We start from the raw sequence: 17,547 nt of genomic DNA, 5'->3' as shown, positions 1-17,547 counted from the left end.
TTCCCTTACACCAACCCAAGCACACCAAGGGCCAGAGGCCGTTAGCGGGATTTCATTTATATACTTAATTAACCAGCTTCCCTGCAGGACAGAACTCCACTTTCATTTTTAGTCTTTTACTTCTCAGGGGCAGGGACTGGTAAGAGAAAGGTGGTGTACAGTAGTTAAAGGATACGGGAGTTTTGGGGTTTTTTTTTTTGTTTTTGTTTTTGTTTTTTTTTTTTAAGGAGTCAGCCAGCTATATCTCCAGAGACTCAAATGATTTCTTAGTGATGATATCTTCAAGTTTTGCCTGATGATCAGACAATGGCCAACGTTTATACGGATCTTACGGTCACGCCGGTCAAGTAGTCACCCAGGTGATTTTACGTGCGTGACCGTGTACTTGCACTCCCCTGGAGCAGCTCCACGAGGAATGCTGATCATTGCGATTTGTTGGGTGATAACATTGAGCATCAAGAGGATGCCTGTTTGCCTAATGTCCCACCCGAGGACTGTGGTCACATCCTTCCCTTGGGTCACGTTCACTCTCGTCTCAACCACGTTCAGGACGCTCAGTATCATTTAAAAACAGTCCTGCAGAACCATTTGTGACCCATTCTCCTATCTGTACAGATTCTGAGTATGTTCCCTGCCATAGAGGTTTGTTGCTGTGCACTTGTTTATGCATATTTCTGTACTGTTACATCAGGAACATTACAGAACATTCCCAGAGCTGGAAATGTTCACGAGATTAGCTAACGTGATAGGAACTGTGTTTGAATTTTTTAAAAAATGGTAGCACAAAAGAATATTTTCAGCAAAACTGTCTTTTCCTGTGGGTTTTACAGAGAGCAGGGTGTTTAAATGCGGTCCATTTTTTTTAAATGTTGGTTTATTCTAGTGTAATTTAGTAATTTGAAAATCTTATTTTAAATTCATATCATTTTGAGGCCGGGAACATATATAGGGAGAAAGCTCCCTGAAGTGCATGCAGGATACTAGAAGGGAAGGCTGGTGGGTGAAGCAGTCCCACTCAGTGTCAATCACAGAACGATCAATTACAGCGTGAACAGGAGAATCCTTAACACGAAACAGTCATCACTTAGAGGCCCCCGCGGGGAGACATGTACCCTGCCTTTCCTCCCAGAAACCTGCCACCCCTGCAAGTCAACCCGTGAGAAACCGTCATCATTCTGGACTCTAAATTTTCTCCGGTGCACGTTTGTCCACAAAAACGTGTCCAACTTCCTCACTCCTTCTCCGTAAAATAATGCCCCCGTCTATTGTTTGTTGGACCTGCCTGTGGTTTTGCTGTAGCTCGCTCATGCTGGATTGTGATTCTCTGCTGTTCCCGGGTGAGCCCATTTTTAATCGTAGAACAAGTGGCAGTTTTTTTTTTTTTTTTTTCACGGTTATCAAGACTCACCTTTAATTACTATATCCAGACAAAGTTTTGTTATTGGCTGTATTTTTATTGTAAGCGTTCTTTCCTGCCACCTGCCAGTTAAGTAAAGGTTTCTAATTGAAATTTAGCTAATTGATTTAATCCATGATATTAATCAATGGTTGTTGCAACCTCATTGAGTGTTTTGGCATCTTCATACTTTCAACTCATGTATTCAAACTGCATGGAAACTGATGACGTAGAAGACTAGCGACAGCTGAAACTGTCTTAGGTGTGACGGTATTGAGGTGATATACGGGTGTCTGGTTTTCTTGTCTGCCTTTTGTCCAGCTCTCATATCAGAGAAATACCTGGTCCTGTGAAATGAGCTGGGGCATGTTCCCTCCTGTGTTCTGAAAAGTTTGCTCAGAATTGGTGTTGTTTCTTTCTCAGGTGTGTGCTAAGTTCACCAATGAGGCCATCCAATCCCAGATACGAGAAAGTCTTTTAACTACAAATGCCTTACTAGGTGTAAGGCTGTTGGGGTTATTACTGTCTTCTTGAGTGAGCTTTGTCTCTTTCAAAAAGTCTGTCCATTTGATCTAAGCTGTTGAGTGTATTGGCATAAAGTTGCTCATAGTAGCATCTCTTAATCCTTTTAATGAATTTAAGGACCTGTCGTTATGCCGTCTGTTCGATTACTAGCGCTGTTAAATTTGGATCTTCTTTCTTCTTTTTTTTCTTGATCAGTTTGGCTAACAATCTGCCAGTTAAATTGAACTTTTCAAAGGACTCGCTTTTGGTTTAATTGATTTTCTGTATTCTCTTTTATGCGATTTCATTTATTTCCCCCCTTATTTTTTTCTTCCCTTTCTTTTCTTTGCTTTAACTTGATTGTACTTTCGTCCTTCACTTTCTCAGGGTGGAAGCTTACATCACTGGTCTTCTTTCTTCTCATCTTTTTTGGCTTAAATTACTGGTTTGTGACCATCTTCTTCTGTAATACAAGTGTTTAGTGCCATCAGTTTTCCTCTAAACATTGTTTTAGCCACATCCCTCAAATTTCGATGTTATCTTTTTGTTCTCCAGAAAATATCATCTAATTGCCCTTTGTGACTTCATGTTTGATTCATATCTGACATAGAAGTGTATTGTTTAATGTCCAAATATTTTTTCCACATACACTTCAGTTATTAATAACTGCTTTAATTCTTTTATGGTCAGGGAACATACTTTGAACGGTTTCAATTACTGCAAAATTTTTTTTTTTTTTGTAGCTCATGGATTCATGTTCTAGCTTGTTGCGTGTTCCAGGTGCACTTGAAAATAATTTGTATTTTGCTATTTCGGGTGAAGTGTTATATAAATGTCAGTTCAGTTAAGTTGCTTGATAGTGTTTTTGAAGTCTGCTGTATCCTGCTGTCTACTTGTTCTATCAACTAGTGACAGGAGTTTAAATCCTCAGTCTCTGCATTCACTTCTATTAGTTTTTCCTCTATGTGTTTTGAAGCTCTGTTATAACATACATACACATCTAGAAGTATGTCTTGTTGATCAATTGACCTACTTGTCATTATGAAACGTCTCTAGTTATCTCCGAGACTCCTCATCCATTCTTTTATTTTTTTTTATTTTTTTAAATTTTTATTTATGATAGTCACACAGAGAGAGAGAGAGAGAGGCAGAGACACAGGCAGAGGGAGAAGCAGGCTCCATGCACCGGGAGCCTGATGTGGGATTCGATCCCGGGTCTCCAGGATCGCACCCTGGGCCAAAGGCAGGCGCTAAACCGCTGCACCACCCAGGGATCCCCTCATCCATTCTTTTAAAGCACACTTGTCTGCTATTAATATAGCGAACCCTACTTTTCATTAATACTTTCAGATATATGGTTTCCAATCTGTTTATTTTTAACCTGTGTGAATATTTTATTTAAAATGGGTTTTCTATAGATAGTGTGTAATTGGATATCACTTTTGTTTTTGCTTTATTTTTTCCACTCTGGTGGTTTCTAGCTTGGGCATATGTATGATGTTTAGAAAGCTGCTAGAAAGTCATGATCTGCTAATTCCTTCCCCTCAACCATGTCTCTGTTCATTTGTATTGATTGCTTTTTTTCTCCTGGCCATGTGTTGTATTTGTCTGCTTACGTGTAGGCATGGTAACTCTTTTTTTTTTTTTTTTTTGGTAACTCTTGATTGGGTGTCAGACGTAACGAATTTCACATCCAGCGGAGTGCTAGATTGTGCTTTCCTTTTAAAAAAGTTTTAACGTTGTCCTGACACAGAGCTCAGATCCACATCTTCCTTTGAACATCTCAGGACTCTTTCTGTTAAAGCTCACGCACTCCAGTGTCTGTTGTCTTCGTGAACAGCTAAAGGTGTTTGAAAACGGGGTGTGTCCGTCTTTTCTGGAGCAATTAAGAAACTAGGGACATCGCCTCATGCAGTTACCAAAACAGTCTTGGTTATATGATTATTCACAGGAGTATTTTCGATAACGTGTGTGGATTTAGACGTTACTGTCATGCTCGGCACAGGTTTCAAGGTGGGAGGTCCTGTTGTTTTCGACACATTTCTGATAACCAGCCGTCTCCCCGTCGGCTCTGAGTAATGATGTTCGCCTGCCTGTTCCCTGACTTAATCCTTACAGTTACCCAGAGTATGGGGAACGTTCCTTCCAGGTGATGCGTTGCTGCTGTTGCTCAGCTGCATTCAGCAAGTCTGTTTCGTTCTCTGTTCCCTTCTCAGGTAGCCCTGCAGCTGTCCCTTCAGCTCTGGCCTTTGTCCTCAGCCTGTGGTAGAAGCCCTTTCAGGATTTCCTCTCCCCGGCAGTGTGACGAATGACTGAATTGCTTTCCCTTAGAATGGCCTTTAGAATGGCCGGTTTTCTCAGAAAACACCCACTGCATGATCATTGCATATTCATTGCTCCAGGAAAGAAACAAAACAGAACAAAACATGGTCCACCAAGTGCAGAGGCACCTCCCTGGGCTCAGTCTGCCTGGTTTCCACGTCTCAGCAAAAGAGGACCAGCAAACAAAGCCCTGTTTCTTTCCAGTAAAATTGCCTTCTGTTACTTGGGGAAATGCTATAGCGAACCCTGAATTGCTTTTTGAGTTTTGTTTTGAGTAGGTGTGTTGCAGAGCCCTGAACCCCTCCCCCCGCAGCCCGTTCAGGAAATCTGTGTCAGATCACGTCATTCCTGAGAACAGGTGGCAAAGAGTCCAGGTCACAGAGCTAGCACAGCGTCCTCAGGGGGCCTTGTGGCCCTCCACCTCCTCCACCTCACTCAAGGCTTTCCCTTCTCCTCCCCAGGAGTAGAAAAATTGATCCACCACCTGAGAGAGCATGGCGTGCCCTTGGCCGTTGCCACCAGCTCCAGCTTATTGTCGTTCGAGATGAAGACCAGCAGACACAAGGAATTCTTCAGCTTGTTTGACCACATCGTTCTGGGGGATGACCCCGAAGTGAAGAATGGGAAACCGGATCCCGACATATTCCTCGCCTGTGCCAAGAGATTTTCTCCTCCTCCTCCCATGGAGAAGGTAAGCCTTTCTTCAGTGATGAGAAAGTGGCCCCAGCGGCCCTGTTGCCCAGCACACCACCGAAGGTGGGGTTTGCCCACTACCAGGGGACCTTGTGTTCACTGTCAGAGGGTCACTGTGCAGAACTCCAAATGCTTGGTGAGAAGGGCAGTGGGGTGGCCAGGGGATGGTAAGGTCACATCTTTGTGGGGGAGCATGTCTCCCCGTGTCACCAGGTCAGTGATCTGGGATGCACGGACGTGATCATAGAAGCTTATCTTTGGTAGAACACTGCCCAATGAATGGTTTGCAAGGAAGGGTGGCAGGACATCATCCTTGTTTGGAATGAGCAGACTTCAAGGAGCATATGGTTTGCAACACACATGTAAATCATCAAGACCCACTGTGCTCTCCCCAAATGCTTGTTGACGGCTATTTTGTTACTGCCAGGATTTTGCTCATAGTGACCACTGGTTTTATCATGAAGTTTCCAGGCATCTGTTTTTCTGCAGGATGGGGTCACTCGTAGATTTTATGCTCCAGTGTCCTTTCTCCAGCCTGTGTGCAATACTTCATTACACAGAGTCCACACTGGAGATGAAGCAGAGAGTTTCAGCGACGTGGAACCTCGTTTAGAGCTGGTGGATAGTGTTTACTCAGCTTTGCTTCAGATTCTCCTCTCTGCACTGATACTGTTAGGATGGATACTTAGCCTCCACTGTGTGCTTATGCAAATTCCAGAGCAAGAGGGAGATGGTCTTCGGTGGTGGTGGTGGGGTGCTGAGGTCTGTGTGTTGTGCAGATTCCAGAACCTCAGGGAGATGGTCCTGAGAGGGGCGGGCTGAGGTCTGACTGTGTGTCGTGCACATTCCAGAACTGTAGGGAGATGGTCCTGAGAGAGAGGGGGCAGGCTGAGGTCTGACTGTGTGCCCGTGTATATTCCAGAACCACAGGGAGATGGTCCTGAGAGGAGGCGGGCTGAGGTCTGACTGTGTGCCTGAGCACATTGCAGAACTCCATGGGGCCTTAGTTGACAGGGTGTTTCTGTGGGTGATGTGTGAGTGCCGGCAGCAGGGTGGGCATTGCTCAGGGAGACAGTGGGCCCTGTGTTCCCTGTTGGTCTCTGGTTTTCAGGACTTGGGGTTACAGTCAGTTCAGGGAGGAACAGTTCGTGACAGTTCTTTTCTGGCTGTCTCCTCCCCTCACTCTGCAGAGAGCCAGAGACGGGACGTGGCCCTTTTCTGACACAAATGACAGGCACCATTCAGACCACAAGAATGACTCAAAACCCTCTTCCAGCTGAAGCCGAGTGACTGGCACATGTTGTTTTTGTTGTGTTTTGCGTTGCTTGGCTCGGGGTCCACCTCCCTCCAGGGAGCATGCGAGGCAGTGACTGTGCGTGCGTCAGGTGCTCCTCTGTGTGCCTTCCCACACTTCACTTCCTGTCTCACACCAGGCGCCTGAATCCACACACACCCCCAGCCTCGCGGCTCGGTCCACAGCGTGCCACCCGGATATGGGGTGCCCCTGCCACCCACTCTTCCACCTGGGCAACAACAAATTGGGCGTGGGATGGAATGCTCAGCCCCCTTTCTCAGTTTCAGTTGCTCACTAGAATGAGGCACGGCACCCAGGGAGACATCTCGTGTGTGTTTTCTGATGTGTCAGGAAGGATACAACTCGGGAGCAGCCCCGCGGAGGGGATGCTTGGGACAAGGGCCGGGTGGCTGGGGGCACTAGGCTCCCGTGCCCTCCGGGTGCACCTGTCCCAGCACCTCAGTGTGTCCCTCAAGCCAGAAGCTCTGTGAACCCCATGCTCTGGGGCTCGTACTGCAGGTTTTGTTACCTAGACGCTGGGGCTGGAAGGTCCATCCCTTTATCCTTGCCTTGGTCTTTCTGGAGCCCGGCCCAGAGCCATCTCAGGAACCAGGGACTCCATTAGCGGAAACTCAAGAAAGGGGTTGATCACAAATAACAAAGATGCTCCGATTGCTCAAGAAATTCCAAGGATTTTGGGACTTCTGTGCCAGGAGCCAGTGACCGAGACCAAACATGTTTTTTTATGACATCACAGCCACGAAGAATCGTTGAGTGATAGAAGTACCACCATAGTGTCATCGATACACAGACATGGACTGGTTCAAATCTCATCACTGAATCCAGCTCAACCGCAGTTGGTGATGAGGGACGAGCCCACGGTCACCCGGCCTCTAGGCCATAGAGTGAAAGACAAGCCCCTTTCTTTCCAGGGCTGCCCGGACAGATCTGGGATGGAAGGAGTGTCCGCTTCCTGTGTCAGGCCATTGATACGCCCGCATGCTTGGCATCCTACAACAAGTTCCATAGAAATTCATTCTGTTTCCTAAGAACCTCGCTTCCTGAGCTGCTCTGCACCTTCACATTATGAAGCCCTCCTGCCAGGAGAGCCATTTTACTGTTTGGTGCAAGTTGCTGTTTGTTCACAAGGGACTAGAAGCGGCCACACTGGACAGACTGGATCGCAGAGTGCTCCAGAGTCTGCAGGCACCTCCCTTCGTTACGATCTGTAGGACCTGATAAGCGCTACGTAGGATAGTGGCCCTCGCGTGAGCTGCTTGTAAGGCGGAAGCAGTGAAAGGGAAAAAAGAGAGTATGATGCCTCCCGTGACAGCCGTCCTCCTTTTGCAAGGCACCATATCACTGGAACGTGGTATTTCCGTGTTTCAAAGCGTGTAGGGAAACAGTCGATGGGGAAAAGCACGTGCTCGCTCTCACGTACTCACTTTGCATGAGGCCATTTGCGAGGAAACCGTGCAAAGCGAAGGCACAGCTGCAAAGTGAACGCAGAGCTCCGGCGCTCCCATACTGTCTGCACATCCCTGTGTGTCTTCTCGCTGACAATGTTTGTTTTAGACTTGTCAAAGAAAAATGAGCAATTGCAGATCTGAACGGTAATTTAGCTCATAAAGTGTTCTAGACGTTACCCTTGCTGCTAATCTGTGTTTGTTTATGCGTGTATTTGTCTTGCAGAAATGAAACCTTTCTTGTCATATTTCTTAGGCAAATACAGTCCAGGCTTTTTGGGTTTCTCTTCGGGCGAGCCGCATGTGGTGATACCAGCGGAAGATTTTAACAGGCTCCTTGTGGTGGACACCCCCTTAATTTTGTACTTGGATTCTTTCTTCTACCTAATACACGAAGCACTTGCAAAGACGGCTGCTGAAATATGAGAAGCTTCTTAGAACATGTCCTGCTGCTTTCTCGTTGATGCAGTGCAGGCGCATAAGAGTAGCGCGCCTGCCAAGTTCAAGGGCATTTCATACGAGTATTAAGTCGCTGGAGAGATTCACAGTTGCCGTTGGGGATTTATTATGCAGTGGGTGTCATCCAGTTAATTAGGGACAGTAGTAGTAACAGAGAGGAGTAAAAAACAAGCAGTGTAACGGGAAGGAGAAATGATGGTGAAGCGTTAGTTACCATTTTGCCAGGAGATAATGCCTAACGGAGCTGGCGTGAAACAAGTTCTCACTGAAACCATTATGTCTAAGCTATGCATGTGTCATTCTCTTGTGCTAAAAATAAGCAGAAACGGTGCCATCTCCACAAGTTCCCGTAAGCCTCCTCAGCACTAACGAGGACTCATTGAGTGCCTGCCGCGTGCCAAGGAGGCAGTTGGCGTGTCCTCCCCCGGCTGTCGGACACCCCGTGGGGAGACCCCGTGGGCCGCGGTCCCCAGGGCTCCAGCTCCCACGGGACACACGCTTCTGCAGGCTTGCAGGCGTGAGCGCCAAGGCTCCAGGCCCCGAGGCGGGTTGTGGGACAAGCTGGGAGTCACCCCCAGGCCCTCGGGCTGTGTGGTTCTCCACTCGAGTTCCCACTCCACAAAGACGCACGTCTCTGGTGCAGAATAAAAAGGGTGGCGTCGTGTATGTGTGATTTGTTGGTTGACGTTTATTACAACTAATCCTGAAATTGATTCCAAGAAGCATAGTAGTTACTACTTGGCCTATCTTAGTTTTCTTGTTAATGTTAAGAACGGAGTTTTAGGGTTTTAAAAAAAAAATTCCTCTTTTATTTATTTATTTCTTAATGATCTTATTTATTTGTTCATGAGAGACACACACACACAGAGAGAGAGAGAGAGAATAAAGTAGAGACACAGGCAGAGGGAGAAGCAGGCTCCATTCAGGAAGCCCGACGCAGGAGTGGATCCCAGGACCCCAGGGTCACGCCCTGAGCCAAAGGCAGACATGCAACCACTGAGCCACCCGGGTGCTCTAATTCCTCTTTTATTTTATTTTGTTTTCAAGAATGTTCTGCACGTTAAGTGTTTATATACATAAAGAGAAAAAAAAATTAAGTGCATTTTAGTTGGTGAATTGTAATTGAATAATGTCTTCTTCCTGGAAAACTAAGACCATTCCCTCAATTACAGAAGTAATCACCTGAGCTGGCTTTTTGCTGTGGGCTGTTAATATGTTTTACGTGACCTCCTGACAAAGAAACGTGTTAATTTAAGAATCACTCTCAGTGCCTCTTTTTACCATACATTGTCTCTGTCCCCAGAGTCTACAGACAGGTGTGGCCTGTCAATATGCCCCTGTCATTTTTGGGTCCATGAAGAACCACCCAGAATAATGGGAATCAAGCATAGCTTGTGTCAAATTTAAAATTAAACTGATGGCCAGGTGAGCTGTGCTGGGCCCTGAGTGTTTGGCCAAGTGAGCTGTGCTGGGCCCTGAGTGTTTGGCCAGGTGAGCTGTGCTGGGCCCTGAGTGTTTTACGTGATTGGACGTTCCTTAGTTATTTAGCCTTCCACTGCCAATACCCCCAGCAGAGGCATGACCGTACTGGAGCACCTTCTGGGGGTGAGGAGAGTCACCATGCCATCGTAGTCTGCCATTGCCACCTCCAGGGGCGTCGGGGACCCAGCAGCCTCCACCATCGCTGGCCAGGCCTCACCACCACTTTCTCCTCCTGTCACTCACAACCACTAAGCAGAATACAATGGCTTCCGTATCATGTCATGTCTCCTGCCCCAGGATTTACCCAGCTCTCCCCTTATTTCATGAAAGAAAGAAAGAAAAAAAAATCTCAGGCATGTTAAATATTACCTATGTCAAATATTACCTACTACCCTTTTATTTCTTTTCTTTCACTGAACCTATGTTTGCTTGGTGTCACTAGTGAGTTTCCAGGGACGAGGTTGCTTGCTTTTCCAGGTTCCGCTGTCGGGGAGGAAATCATTTTCCTGTACTCTCTTAGGTTCCGTATCAGGTGTGTGTAAATTAAACTGACAAAAGGCATTGGTAACAGATAACACACGTTTTTACTCACTTATGGATTGGCAGTTCACAGGAAAAATGTGGTTCACGGAGGCAGTTGGAGTCTGGGCCATATATACCATTTGAGGAGGGCTTGGAGAAAGAGGGACACTTTGAGGAGAACAAATGACTCTTAGGAAAAATAAATGCGCTCTTAGGACAGGTGGCAGATGTGATAGCTTTATGGCAGTGTCATAATGTTTAGGCGATTTCGTATCCAGGTGCTGACCTGTGCCGACTTCTCTTCAGCAGTAAGAGTCAACTTTCCCTGGTTGTAAAACTCCCAGGGAGGGCGTTTGTGACAGTTGAATTCTTTAGGGAGCCTGTGCTTTTAGGAAGATAAGGAGAGCTCACAAAAACTCTCCTCCTGCGGCTCTTGATTCTAAACTGTCCCCAGTTCAACATAATCCTTGAGCCACTGTAGCATGTTCTGGACCTCCTTGACCCCCAAGGGCCCTTTTTTCCTTTTCCAACCATCCCTGTGTCACTTCCTCATTACGTCCGCTGCTCAGCATCTCACTGGCCAGACCCTATGCCCTCCCTCTCTGCTCAGCTCCCACGACCTCCTCACTTTGAATTTTTTATTTATGATAGTCACACAGAGAGAGAGAGAGGCAGAGACACAGGCAGAGGGAGAAGCAGGCTCCATGCACCGGAAGCCCGACGTGGGATTCGATCCCGGGTCTCCAGGATCGCGCCCTGGGCCAAAGGCAGGCGCCAAACCACTGCACCACCCAGGGATCCCCGACCTCCTCACTTTGGAATGAGCTTGGCTCTGGTTCTCAAGTCTTCCCTTCATCCTGGGCCACCACCCCAGGGGCCAACAGGACTTCCACATCAGTCACTGTGATCCTTTCTGGCCACACTCTTGCTTTATCTCTCCTGCCTTCTTGTCCATCTACTCTCCAGCCCGTCAAGGCCTCCCCTGGGACCTGCCGCTTTCCTGCCAGGTTCTCCCTTCCCACCCACGTGGCTCTCCTGCCCTGCACATAAAGTCCAGGTGTCCCAACCAGTGACATCCTCAATGCTTAGACCCTGACACATGCCCACCCCCCCATCTTCCCAGACCTTCTGCAGCATGTCCCCCTGCTGGCAGTGCCCTTGAGTAAAGACAGTATAGGAGGGATGCCTGGGTAGCTCAGTGATTGAGTGTCTGCCTTTAGTTCGGGGTGTGATTCTGGAGTCCTGGGATCGAGTCCCATGTGGGGCTTCCCACAGCGAGGCTGCTTCTCCCTCTGCTTGTGCCTCTCATGCATAAATAAATTAAAAAAAAAAAAAAAAGACAGTATAGGATGGTCTTCACTTGGGGATGAATGAGGCAGCCATTCCTGTCATTAAGAAATGGGCTAGCAGCAATTCTTAGGTGGAGAATACTTACCTAACAATACCGTGTTTGCAGGAACCACGCACGTAATTACCTGGTGTTCCCTGTGGCTAATGGCACGTTGGGAGAGCTGTGATCTCCCTGGACAGCAAATACAACCTGCCTCCCACGCACACCTGTGCCCAGATCAACTGAACGGGCGTGCGTCTTCATTTCAAAATCAGGCGTAGTTAGTAACGGTTCTTGACGTTTGCCCGGCACCTTCAGATCAGCTGAATCGAATAAACCAACGTGATGGCGACACCGCTTTCCTCTGCAATTACAAAGACCGTTAACCCACCAGGAGCCCCGCACTCATCTATTTGTGCTGTTTTGGTTCAGTTTTGTGCAACGTGACTCCCGCTAACCCCATCGCTAAGCAATTAATTTTTTTTTTCTCGTTCTTGAGACTCATACACACAGACGCATACATCACACAAAATGTAAACTGCTGAAATGGTATGCCAAACGCGACTTTTGTTACCATGATTTGTGACATTACCGGAGGGGCTCCTTCATAATTTATTCTTATAATGTGGTTGTGCCAGCACAACTGCTAAGCAGTTTTCTCAGTTCGGTGTATGTTTGTGCATGAGCTTGTGCAGTCTTCACGTATCAGCCGTTTCGGAGAATGATAGTTCTCATTAGGCCATCATAACACCATGTAGAATATAACGTATCTGTATCAAGCCACCACGCTCCCAGGGAAAATTGGACACGATATCAGATATTGCAAAGGATGACTTGTATCTTAGGTTTCTAAAAAATTAACTAAACAGCCGTGCACTTCAGTCCTCCTTAGTAGACAGCAGCAGCATTGCTGCAATAGGCGAGCAGGGGGAGCCGGCTAACGGTAGTACGGGTTTCTCCGTAAGTCAGTGCCTTTGCCTTTTGGGGGTTTGTAAACACTGGTATGTGGTTGCGTCATTGCGCTCGGCTCCCACGAGGCCCCCACCACCTCGCAAAGCGGGAGCCCCTCAGCCTGGCCGCTCCATCCCTTGCTGGTTCCTCCCGCAATTCCATCTCAGCCTGCTTCTCTGTGTCACAGAGGGAGCCTTTTGGGGGGAAATGCCTGCAAACGCTGCGTAGGGAGTGATAATGAGTAACGTGGTTAAGAATCCCGGGATTCGTCACAACCTGGGTTAAATAAATCCTGAGTCCACAGTCCCCAGCAATTTCAAGAGTGGCCTTTAACAACTCCAGGGGTGATTTTTCTGGGTTTTTTGAAATGGCTTTCCAAACTAGGACATGTCCCCATCACTCTGCATGTATAAGCTGGGGTGCATGGGTCACCTCGAGTAGATGGAGACTGTCGCAGCTGTAGCCCCGAATCTCTGTGTCCTGGGAACTCAGTCCCAGGCCCTCAGGGACATCAGGCCACCTGCTTCAGCCCAGACTTAGCAATGGCTTTGTCCAAACTCTGCGTGAGAGGATCCCAATCTCTGAGGGGTGCTGGGGGCCTTGGACCCGTTACTCTTGAACACTTCCTAATTCTGAAAGTCCACAGCTCCATCAACAGGATCAGAATGCAAGCTCTTATTATTTGCTGACATGAAACATGGTCCCTCAGATGAATATGCAAGGAATTCAGATGTGCATTTTGCACAAATAAAGCAGATTGGCCATTGGGATGGGAATTCTTCACTCAGCCATCCACAAATCAGCATACATCCTTCCTTGATCCTTTGGGGAGGAATGGATGGTTTGTTTTATTAGCTAAAGACATCTGAGCACAACCAGAGGGTGTGTCTTTTTTTCCACCATGATTTATAGATTCTATAACTAGGTATATTTGGAAAGCCCTATGTGTGAATTCTGAGGCTTCACCTTGGACTAGTCCCTTGTATTCACTTTTCACTGCTGCCATAACCAATCACCATACATTCGTCACCTGAAACAACACCGGATTTTATCCCTGGGTTCCATAGGTAAGGATTCATGGTGTGGCATTGGTGGTTGCCCTTGCTCCAGGACTCAGGTGTGCAGTCAGAAGTCAGCCAGGCGAGGCTGGGCTCCTATCTGGAGGCTGGCAAGAACCCATTCTCCAGCTGGCCAGGTAGCAGATAAAAACCCAGTTCCTTGCCGAGTAGGCCTTCCCTGCTGGCTGTCCCTGGGCTCTGCCTTCAGCTCTTGCAGGCCTTGTCTGGTCCTGTATCTCAGAGCCTAGGACGTAGGTGCATCGAACCCTTCTTACTCTGGAAGTCTCTGCCTCTGCAGCACCTCTCCCCCACTCCAACCAGAGAAAGTTCACAGCTTTCCAGGGAACACCTGATTCCATCAGACCCACCCATTCAGTCCAGGGCACCTGCCCTGTCTTCACGTCCATAACCTGAATTCCATCTCCAAAGCCCCTTTGCCATGTGAGGGACCCCAGCCCCAGGTTCTGCTCAGGAAGGCATGGACACCTTTGGGAGACATCCTTCCCACTACCATGCCTACGTTCAAGTTTCAGTTTTTCCCACTTGTAAAATGCAGATAAGACTATCAGAGTGTGTTGAAATTATGTTTGCTGCAGGAGTAAAGCTGCTGCCAGCCACCTAGCCCTGGGCTTTCTCCGTGGGCTCCTCCTCTGCTGGTTCTAGATTGTCATCTAGGGGTTCTGATTCCTGCTTCCTGCAGGATCCTGTTGCCGAGCCGCTGCTACTCGCCTCCAGGTCCTGAGGTGCTCCTGGCAGGAGAAAGCTGGTGCTGCACTCACAGGCCTGGGTCTAGCCCCTGCGACCACTCATCCAGTAGGGATGTCATGTGGCTGAGTGTGGGTTGGAGCTCCTGCCTACCGCTGTGTTACTACAGGGAGAAACTGCTGTGGAAGCTACAAAGATTGAACTCTGCAAGATAAACCCATGGGAGGTCAAAGGATTCTGCTATGTATTCCCTGGGTAGAGCAGGAAAGCCGAGGTAATATGCAGTGTCTGCTGGCCAGCCTCCCAGACGCAGAAGACCTGGAGTGTGGTTCTGTGATCATGCATATAACTCTGGACAGGATTTGGGACCGCTTAGAATCTTAGTAACAAATGCTCCCCACATGCCTTTTGCAAACCCCAAGAAGAGCCTTGGAAACTTGGGGCTTGTCCTTTATACTCCTGAGAGCTCCTCTCAGCCTGTATGGACACAGGACCCTTTGCCAGCTGTTCCCCGCCCGTCTGCAGGGGTCGGGCGCCCTCTCTACAGCATCCCCTGGCTCTACCCATCGGTGCACCCCTCCCACGACCCTCCTGCCAGGCTCCAGGGCATCATTGTCCTGCTCTAGTGCACCTTGTCCCAGCTAGTCTCGTGACAGGGTCTCTATCTGAACCGCTGCTTGTAGATGGGAAGGAGAGATGCCCCTCTGTATACCAAGATGGAGACAACGTTTGCACTCCTCGTCTCTAAAGGAAAGGGATGGTGGGCAGGACACCTCCCTGGTGACCTGACCATGTGTCCCTTTGCTTCATTTTGTCCTGGACACTCAGCAGAGCCCACACCTGAGTAGGTAGAGGAGGGAAGGGCAGGAGTCTCAGAGCTCCTTATCTTTTTACTCACTTCTATTTCTAATGAAATAAAAACAGAACCTCAGTGCTGAAGTGTAGACATTTAGAGTAAAACTTTACGTCACCTGCTTTTATTTATTGTGAGCCCCTTAAGTCAAGGGGATTGTGAAAGGAAAGATTCAGAATATCTAGGAAAATAAGACCAGTGAATTTTATTTTTATCCATGTGAGTTATGCCACAGTCAGGTGTATCTTGTGGGAAACTTCCCCCCGTACTATTCCTCAGAGCACTGCTTTTGGGCACATTCAATGCCTCCCTCTGAAAACCAGGCTTCTACACTTGCTTCGTAAGCAAAGTGGACACAGGAGATTTATGCACAAGCAGTACTTCTAGGATCATTGTCGTCCTCATTGTACATCACAAACGAACAGTCCCATGATTTAACACACAGAATCCGCTTTTGGCAAAAGATTTCCCTGGACCGATGCATCAGAGGAACATTCTGGAAACCCTGCACATAATGACATGCTAGTGGACAGTTTAGAATTAAACATTCATATGAGCCTTGATAGACAAGGTGAGATGATCAGAGGCCTCACCTGAGAATCAGCACACCTTACCTTATGGAAATGCTGAGTTTGCAAGGGCGTGGTAGGAAAAGCAGCTCTCATCTAAGGCGTGAGTGGGCGCCTTAGATGTTTGACCGAAGGAGAATCAGGGGCATCTTTGTGAACACCACAACACAAGTGCGTTTGCTGAGCTCTCCTGGTCAATGAGGTAGGTTATTGGGTCACCAGTAGCAGGTGCCAGGACCCAGATGCCCAAACACACACCTCCTGTGTTGGCAGCTGTGTCATGGGCACTTCACACATGACAATGCTTCTGTCGGCTGGCTTGGAGATCAAGAGGTTAATCCCCTCTAGGTCCAGTGACTTGGGTTGGCTTTCCCTGTGTGTATATCACGTCCGTAGTGCTAGCCAGCCTTTCCTGACAGGACACCTCAGAAGAGTCACGTCCACAGGTCAGCAAAGGCGCTGTCTTTGCCCTTGACCATTCCTTTTCCTTAAGCCTCTGCAGTCGCTCCTCAGGAGCACAGCCAGATGCACCTGTGCTTTTGCTGTTCTAGGGACGTGTGGAGCTGGGCTATGGAGGGAAACATTCCCCATGATCTGAGTTGTCTAAAAGCAGTTCTTCCACTGAGAAAGTGCTACTTGACAGTTAAATACATAATGCTCTATATGTTGTGATAGTCTGCTTGGGCTCCATAGCGAGACCATAGCCACCACAGACCAGGTGGCTTAAACAAGGACATTTATCCTCTCCTGGTTCTAGAGGAGGCTGGAAGTCCAACATCAGGGTGCTGGGAGGGTTGGTTTCTGCTCAAGACTTCCTAGATTCTTTGTTCTCACATGGCTTTTCCTCTGAGGATGGGAGTGGGGAGCAGAGCAACCGTGCTCTTCCTCTCTTATGAGGACACCCTCCATGGCCCATTTCACCTTAAAATTCCCCTAAAGACCCAGTCTCCAAACACAGTCACAGTTACTGTTCAATGTAAATTTGAGGGGAACTCAGTTCAGCCAGTATATCACATACGTAGGCATATTAATTATGTTGATGGATAACCTTCAGGAGACTAACGTCATAGTTTAGCTGGTAACACAAAGAACCAACAGGGGCCCCAGGTCACACCTGTATCAGGATCATGCAAAACCCTGAGGAAAGCCAGTGCAATTTTGCACATGTACTTGAATACGTAAAGTAGGACAAGGCAAAAAAGGATTCTCTTGACCGTCTAGAAACTACTAAGACTTATCTTATGAATCTTTAAAATCCCCGGTGCCTTTGAGAGCTTTGTTGGGCTTTTTAATGGCTCCTGACCAATTTGGTGGACGTGAAATCTATATTATTAAGATAACATTACACGAAGGTTTCTGAGCTATGTCAAAGTCCTTTGCTCAGTGGTTAGTTGGCACACATACATTTTAAAATGGATCCTGAGAGCCTCACCATATAGTTTTCATGAATAAAATGAGACAGTTTCTCAGGAGGCCTCCCCCATATGCCCACAGCCACCAAGTTGTTAAATCCTACATTCCTTGAAAGGCTTTTCTTAAAAGGAAAAGGAATCCATAGAGTGGTGCCGTTCATTCATGTATGTAGCTTGGAACTCTGGAGGATTTGGTTATGAATATGTTTATGTCAATGCAGGTTTTATTCTGTGATTTCCAGACCAAAATTAACTCAAAAGACAATAGCTCTGCAGTGTGCAAGGTACTTGTCATGGTACCAAAGTACTTGTCAGATGTGTCAAAGTCAGACACTCTTTCTTAGGGGACCACAGCACAGCTAGGATCTACACCTACAGGTAGGGAGATGGATGCCTAGGTTGGTAGGTAAGTAACTAGGTAGATAGATGATAGATATCAGATGGATGAATGGAGGGATGGATGCGTAGAAGGCTGATGGAGGGTGGGAGGGAGGGATAGATAGATGATGGCTACATGGATGGAGAGAAGGA

The 17,547-nt window shown here is 47.5% G+C and overlaps 1 protein-coding gene across 3 annotated transcripts in view; it reads left to right on the top strand.

Moving 5' to 3' along the window:
• The window catches only part of PUDP (pseudouridine 5'-phosphatase), a 131,734-nt gene that overhangs the window by 51,885 nt on the left and 62,302 nt on the right, over positions 1-17,547 (top strand). For all 3 annotated transcript variants that reach the window (XM_038586764.1, XM_038586763.1, XM_038586765.1), the window contains exon 3: positions 4,684-4,913. In XM_038586764.1, coding sequence (XP_038442692.1) covers positions 4,684-4,913 — 230 coding nt within the window. The remainder of the gene's footprint in view (positions 1-4,683; positions 4,914-17,547) is intronic.

Source organism: Canis lupus, chromosome X (assembly GCF_011100685.1).
Source record: "Canis lupus familiaris isolate Mischka breed German Shepherd chromosome X, alternate assembly UU_Cfam_GSD_1.0, whole genome shotgun sequence".
In the NCBI taxonomy this organism is placed as follows: domain Eukaryota; kingdom Metazoa; phylum Chordata; class Mammalia; order Carnivora; family Canidae; genus Canis; species Canis lupus.
The sequence above is the reverse complement of the archived record's forward strand: the minus strand, read 5'-3'. Positions and strand labels throughout refer to the sequence as shown.